The 7,555-nt window shown below is 42.4% G+C and overlaps 1 protein-coding gene across 1 annotated transcript; it reads right to left on the bottom strand.

The window, feature by feature from the left end:
* Window positions 1-257: 257 nt before the first annotated feature.
* Window positions 258-7,255, bottom strand: RASD2 (RASD family member 2). The gene is made up of 3 exons (XM_068191111.1): window positions 6,555-7,255; window positions 2,789-3,068; window positions 258-1,296 (listed from the first exon to the last, which is right to left on the bottom strand). The coding sequence occupies exons 2-3, from the start codon at window positions 3,057-3,059 to the stop codon at window positions 767-769; spliced, it is 801 nt and encodes a 266-aa protein (XP_068047212.1). The 5' UTR covers window positions 3,060-3,068; window positions 6,555-7,255; the 3' UTR covers window positions 258-766.
* Between the last annotated feature and the right edge of the window lie 300 nt (window positions 7,256-7,555).

The following is a 7,555-nucleotide window of genomic DNA, read 5'->3' as shown; positions in this document are numbered from 1 at the left end:
AGCTTTACAGATGTAAACCACCTTTCACTGGTAGAAAGCAGACACTGTTTAATATCAAATGCACTTGCCATCTGATTTTGCTAAAAACCCACCCCCAGACAATTAAAAAAAAAACCCAACAAATCCCAAATAAAATCTGTAATACAAACATTCATGTCAATGTCAAATGGTAACTGTCCCAACAAACATAAAACCAAGTTCTTAATGCAGGTGCCCTCAGAAGTGAGTGAAAGTCATGCATCCATACATAGAGTCCACTCCCAATCTGGGAATACTCAGTTAAGACTGCTGCTTTTTGAAATGCAAGTCCCACTTTGTAAAAGGAGAGCTCCACACATGCATGCACAGGTGCACATGGGCACACAGAGGTACACACACACACAACCTCCTCTCTCTTAGTAAGAGCTGCATGCTGGGTCACGTGTTAATGCCTTCTGTGCATTTTTGATCTATTTTCTTTGTAACAATAAGGTTGAAATGTCTTTACTTCTCAGGACTGTATTTTTCAAACAAAGAGGGGAATGAAGAGCAACTACATTACAAAGACAAAAAATGCACTTGTATCTCAGATGTTTGATTATTCCCAGTCAACTTCAAGGATGATGTTATTTACATTTGTGACTCAGCAGAATCCACAGGAAGTTATCCTTTCTCCATGTTGGGTTTTCTCAATAAACCCCACGAGCCTGTTCTTTGCTTCCACAGACCATTTTTCTTTAAGGCACTGCATGTGGATGTTGTCTTCAGACAGAAGTGCAAGCCTCCTTCACTGGACTGTGCATTTCTCTCTCTCCCTGGACTGCCCTTCCCTGAGAACTTTTGATTTTATATACTTCAGGTCACTGTTGACACTTGGCCGGCGAGCAAAGGGAGAGATCATGCCATAGGCATCCATGTCCTTGACTCGGCGCATCCGGAAGGATTTCTGTTGGAAAGTGTCACCGTACTGGATGGAGATTTTCCTGTGGAGGGAAGGGCTCATCTCATGAGGTAGCTTGGCCATGCTGAAGAGGACATAAAACATCTCATCCACGTTGGTGTTCTTCTTGGCTGACACTTCGAAGTAAGCACAGTTTTCATCACTGGAGACAAGATTCTGACCCTCGTCAGTGCGTACTTTGCGGAGGATTTCACTGTGGTCATTTTTGTTGCCACAGATCACCATGGGGAGGTCAGCTGATTCCTTGGTCTTATTCTTCAGGCAGGATTTGACCTCAAGGATCTGTTTCTGGAGTCGCTTGACCTCATCAAAGGATTCTCTGTTGTCCAGGCTGAACACCAGGATGAAAACATCCCCTGTAATTAAAAAAAAAAAAGGATATTGTAAAGGCTTGTTGGTCACAACCAGTTTCAGAGGAGCAAATTTTAAAAAAAGCAATTATTTTATTTCCATCTCCTCCCCGTATTTTTTGTTTGGTCCTATGGCACCTATTCACTCAGCTGTACTTTAGTTATTCTCATTTAACTCCCATTTAACATCTTTCTATATTGCTATGGAAAAGATTTTTGGCTATGATGTTACTCCAGTCATATCCAGTTGCATTCCTAGTTTGCACTGGGTTTGCAAGTTATTGCCTGTTTTTATCTCTTTTGTAGACATGTTTCTATCTCAGCTCTGCTGCATTGCTCTTCTTTTCACTTCCTTTCATTTGTATCTTTGTGTAAAACACATCCTTTTCAGACATCAGACAGAGTGGAGAGCTGGTAGCCACTCAGCCTTAACCCTTTGATTACACAATACACGAAAGAACACCTGAACTGAAGGTTTACAGCTAATCAGTCCTGAACACCCAAGTCAGGAATGAGAGGTTTCTCAGTGCGCCCTGCTGTCATTGCATTTCCTCAAGGGAAGCAGACCATGAAAAAACCCTAATACACAAATGACACACATCCCCTGGCATTTCCTTTTGACATTTCCTGAGTTACAATTCCTTTTGCAAGTAAATAAGGCAAATCATCACCTGTTGAATGACACTCATGTGGAACATGCTATGAGAGCTTTCAGGGTCTAAAGCTCACACTTGCATCCCAGAAACTGGTTCTAGGACCTCACTGAATATGGATTGTAGCCTTGTCAGATGTGAATGTCATGTTTCACTGGCCAGTTAGAAAGATGGATAGCAAATCCAGAAATAAGGTTTGTTGTGAGCTGTGGCCAAATATACATCTGCTGTCACTTTTATAATTAAGTAATATATTTTAGCTCACAACAGGAATGGCTTGACAGTGAGAAGATGCAAAATGATCTCACCATTTCCCCTTCTTTTCTCTTTAAACACATTTGATTAGATGCAGATTAAGGAGAAAGGGTAAAAGTAAAGCAATCCTTCTACTGGAATATTAAATCAAGGAAATCAGGCTAGAATTTTCAGAATTAAAAAATCCTTGTGACTTTCTTGGTTAGAATTCCCTTTCTGTGCATTTTAGATTTATTTTTCACAGTATGTATCCTATAACATGCTTAATTTGCCCTTTGCTGCTCTTTATACCCACATAATTGCATTCAGCCATTTATTTGTGACATCAATAAAAATACAAAGCAGAAGGGGAAGGTAGATGGATAAGGGAAAATCTCAATTTCAGACCTTCACCCACTGGACTTCTCTACTCTGACTAATGCATTCCTTCTAGTGCTGGGAACATGCCGGCCAGGAACTATCTCTCTATAGAAATGCATCTTGCAATAAATCAAGCAGTCCCTTTAGCTATGTCCCAAAAACCAGTCATCCCCAGGCAACACTTTTCAAGTTAACATCTGTCCTTACAACCTTCCCCCCGACTTTCTCACCTGTTAGGATGGAAAGCCTCCTCATGGCAGGGAAAGGGTGATTCCCAGAGGTGTCCAGGATGTCCAGCTGATACATGTCTCCCCGTATGTTGTAGACCTTGCGATGAAAATCCTCGATGGTGGGAGTGTACTGATCCTCGAAGCGGCCGTTGAGGAAGCGTGAGACAATGGAGCTTTTCCCCACCCTGGAGGCTCCCAGCACCACCATGCGATACGAGTTCTTGGCCGGCACGTTCAGGTTGCAGTTTCCACCAGACATGGTCTTCATCATTGCTTGATCCTGAAAGAAGAAATAGCAGAATTGGAGGAAAGATCAGAAACAAAATAGAGGGTAAAATAAGGCAGCTCCTCACCACAAGCTTGCCAAAGAGCACTCTAGAGCATAGTCCTGCACAGCAGAGCAATCAAGTGGTCCATACAGAGATCTTTTTCACTGGAAATGCTTAAACTTTTCAGTCTCATTTTCAGTGAGTGTTTTTTTGTTTTGTTTTGGGTTTATTTTATTGTTATTGTTGTTCTTTCTTTTCTTTTAAAGTAGTATAAAAATGAAGGCAATTACACTGAAAATAACATGATTTTGAATTGTAATTTGCTGTTACATTTAAACATTAAGGGCTGAATTTATCTTTGCTGTTACATTTAAACATTAAGGGCTGAATTTATCAGCTGCTCTTCAACTGAGACACCAGGTTCCTTCCTACCATCTGTGTCACTTACACATTACCAGATTTTTCAGTAGAACTTGGTTCTCATTTAGATACATAAACACAGAGGTCAGATTCCCCCATATATTACAGCCACTGCAGCTGCCATTAGAACCTAGATCACTTCATTTGGTTGCCTAAATAGCAGCTGTGCATAATACTCATTTTCTGAGATCAGCCAAAAGTCAGATGGAAACAAGAATAATGCTTAACATCAGTGCAAGCGAGACACCTCAGTAACTTTAAATAGCTGGTCCCATGCAATATTCATTGCTGATGCAGGGAGCATGAGCCACAAAATAGCACTGGTGATAAATTCAAAGATCTGTGCCTCCAGTGACCTTTCATAAAACAGATTTTAATTCTGCTGTTTGGACTGGTAGTGTGGGAACTCCCTATAATCAAACTATCATTGTTGTAGCAGGATGGCTGTCAATGGGTGGAACTGCAGAAACACAGATTTTTTAAGGAACTCCAGTCTTTATACATACAGATGTTGTGGGTGCCACTGGCTTTGCTAAGCATGGGTGCTAACTACAAGCGGGAGAAAAGATGAAGGACAGCCATCTTAAATAGCTATTAGACAAGATTTCCAACCCATGACATCTAAAATGAGTCTAGAGACCCTGGAGACTGCATTTTGGCATAGCACTCAGATGCAGGAAACTTTGGTAGGAAAGAAAAAGCGCTGCTCAGACCTTCTTCGTGTACCAATTCAAATGAACTGTGTGCTGAAAGAAAAATACAGCCCCTGTGTGGGGAAAGCTGACTGGTACAGCAAAGGAGGCACACTTTGTACAGAGTTTATTTTAGTTACTAGGTTCTTATTAAAGAATATTCAAGTTCCCGCTGTGCCATTTATTTAACTTAGGTGTTGTTTATTTAATATTACAATGCAAGTACTTTATGTACACAGAAAGATCATTTCTGGGTCCAGATCTGGATTCCTATCTTTCCCTTGAGTGACTTTTATCTCCCAAGCTTTTATGTAGCTGACAATTATCTCAGGGAAGAGCTTAAAATATTTTACTTTGTTTAACATGCGCTAAGCACCAAAGCAGCAGTGAAGATACAGTCACTGCTAAATAAAGAAGTCTCTGGAATTCTGATCCAGCATCATTACAAGCTCTGTGCTATAGCCCAAGTAAACAGCAAAACATGACTATTTATTATTATTGCCATAATTTGCAGCACAATAATGGCATATTCAGCCCTACTTAATGCACAAAAGAAAATGCAATGCTCTCCTCGGAGTAGCTTACACTCTGAATTACATTCAGAGGGCAGGACAGCCTAATATTAGAGCCAGATTAATGCCAGAACACGACTTTGGATGGACACACACATGCAGAATTATGGTACTGTTGGGATTACTGTGGCAGAAATGACAGCAAGGAGCACAGCTGGTATTTGAACTGGATTCTGTGTTTTGTTTACCACAGGACCTATCTCCAATAGTGCAGAAGTACCATATTCGATCTCTGAAACACTGCCATGTACACTATCCAACATAGCCAGTCCAATATTGTTTTGCATGGGCAGACAAAAAATGCTTGTTTTCACCCTCTGAGGCTTATTTATTTGGCAGAGAAGAGCAGGGAAACAGATGAGTTGTAAAAACTACAAACTACTTTACTGCCCAGAACCGTATCGAGAGGTGAGGCAGCTCTTCAGGCCGTGATGGACCAGTGTAGCTGCATGAGGGCAAGTGGACTGTGTGAGTTACACCTGCTAGAGAGCAGTTCTGTACAACTCGGTGCAAAAGCATCTGGGAGAGAGCACAGTTACGCATTTTGAGCTAATGCCTTTTATGTCCTGTACAGAACATGTGTGCTGAGGGACCCGACTTTACACTGTCCTTGTTCCACCTGTCAAGGCATTCAGTCAAAAGGACTCCTGTGCTTTCTTAACTGCATTTCATTTCCTTCGAAGTCAAAATACGTTTTTCAGCATTTTGATTCGTGGAGTTGCTACTCATCACCTCTGCTGCAAACCTGACTCAGAGTGCCACTGAACAGGGAGCTTATATTTTTGTGTTGACCCTTCTCTTCTTATCCCCTCAGTCCAGTTTTTCTCTAGTTCAACACAGTCTGCCTCCTTTCCTCCTCAGAAAAGGAATGAAACTTCAGCCTTGACACCCAGGAGTGGCAGGGGGGAGTACAGGGGCTCATACAGTGAAAAAGATTAAAGACAGTAGAAAGGAAACAGAGAGACACCACATGTTTATGTACTAAGTAAAGCAAAATCAATCAGAAGAGAATGAGGAGACAAACAACCTCCAGATGGCTTTAATCTACATCTTTTCCTTCCAGTTTATTAAATGCTTAAGCATAGATTAATTCCCAGTGGTACTTTCTGCTTTATGAACAGGCTTGATGCTAGGAAGTTTATAATAGTATTTTATATTGGTACAGTGCAGGGATTCCAGAATGCCATAGAAATACAGGCAATTAATGTTATCTCCAAATAACACTGAATGAAGAGAAAAGCTCATTTGCCCAGAAAAAGCTGAAACTGTGGTCCAAAATCAACATTAAACCCCATTTCTCTTGACATCCTGTGTTATGCTCTACCTGCTAAGCACCACTTTTCTTTTTATAGGCAGGCATCAGAATGAATGACAATGAACCTGCTTTTGTATGCTCTGGAGAGTGCTTGTCTGAATGCCGGTGAGCTGCTGACAAATTTAAACCTGAGCACCCAAAGGGAGATAGCTAAGGAAGATATTCTTTATTCAACCTGCCCAGAGTTATTCCACCTTAGTTTTCCAACCTCCCATCAGGGTGTATGCTCTCCCTACAACTCCTCATTCATGAATAGACTTCTGAACTACCTCCCTTGCACTCCTCTGTCTTCAGCTGCTGCGTCTCTGTCTGCTGCCCCGGTGTTAATCACTGCACCCAGCTAAAAAGGACATAGGCAGACACAAACTGTAACATGCATAACACACCTGTCACTTCTTACTCATTACTAGTGTCCCTGTAATTTTCATGCACACCAGAATCACTCCTGCGGGATGCTTGTTTCCTACTTTCACCGCAAACTCCGTGCTGATTTCTTACCTCTCTTTCCCAGGAGGAGCAGTCCTGGGTCTCGGTGCAGTCTGATGAAGCTGATAATTTTAATCAGAGGTGGCTGCTGTTGTAAAAGGCTGTTCTGTGGATCCCACGCTGCTTGTTCTGGGCTCGGTTCTTCTCCAGTATTTCCCAAGAACTTAGCAGGATTGGGAAGGACCGCAGGGCTCCAGAGGGCGTTCCCCCATGGAACTGGATCAGGCAACTGACTTAGACTAAAGAAGAGTCTCAGAACCAGTGACAGTTCTTCCCTTTGGGCAGATGAGATTTTCCCTTACAGGCTCAGTTCAAGAAAAGGAGAGGCAGAGTCTCTCCCGCTCCACTGCCTTTTCTTGCAAGTTGTACTTTGTAGGCTCTGCGGTGGGGAAAGAATTTCAGGAGCAGCACCTACTCGTGCAGGGTAGTGGGTGCATCCAGCTGGCCCACCCTGCCTCTGTGCTGCCTCAGATCCTCTGCAGAAAGATCAGGGTCGGCATGGAAGTTGCCTTTGGTGACCCTATGCTTCCCCAGATCTTGCCTGGCTCATCCCTCCCCACTGGCTTCTTTTCTTCTGGTCTGAGATTTGCTTTAAAATATTCCCTCTCTCTAGGATAAAAGGGGCTTTTCTTTACATCTGCCAGTTAAGTATTTTTCCTTCCCTCCCTGCCTTTCTCCCTCTCTCTCTCACAACTACTGGCAAATTGCAGATTTTCCTTCTGTAGGACTCACAGATAATTGGCTCAACTCCTCCCTTGAAGTCAGTGTCAGACACAGGGGAAGGAGGGATGCCGAGGGGGTGGGATTTTGTGCCTATTGGAAAAATCTTTTCTCCTCTAAACAGAAAGTTCATGTGCATTGCATACTGCACATTCCCTGTCTTTCCACCAGAGACCTGTATGTATGCATGTGTGGGGAATGAGTTAGTGTATGTGTATGAGAGACACAGAGAATTCATTTACTTAGCAAGCTGTAAATTCGTAAGCTGTTTCTAAAAGCTCTATACCTCCCTG

Source organism: Anomalospiza imberbis, chromosome 5 (assembly GCF_031753505.1).
Source record: "Anomalospiza imberbis isolate Cuckoo-Finch-1a 21T00152 chromosome 5, ASM3175350v1, whole genome shotgun sequence".
NCBI lineage: Eukaryota > Metazoa > Chordata > Aves > Passeriformes > Viduidae > Anomalospiza > Anomalospiza imberbis.
Note: the sequence above shows the minus strand (reverse complement) of the source record. Positions and strands in the feature narration are given on the sequence as shown.

Coding starts and splice junctions, on each gene's coding strand:
- RASD2 (XM_068191111.1), bottom strand. CDS start 3,059: ATGATGAAGACCATGTCTGGTGGAAACTGCAACCTGAACGTGCCGGCC. Junction 1,297..2,788: donor GAGGCTTTCCATCCTAACAG/GTGAGAAAGTCG, acceptor TTTTAATTACAG/GGGATGTTTTCATCCTGGTG.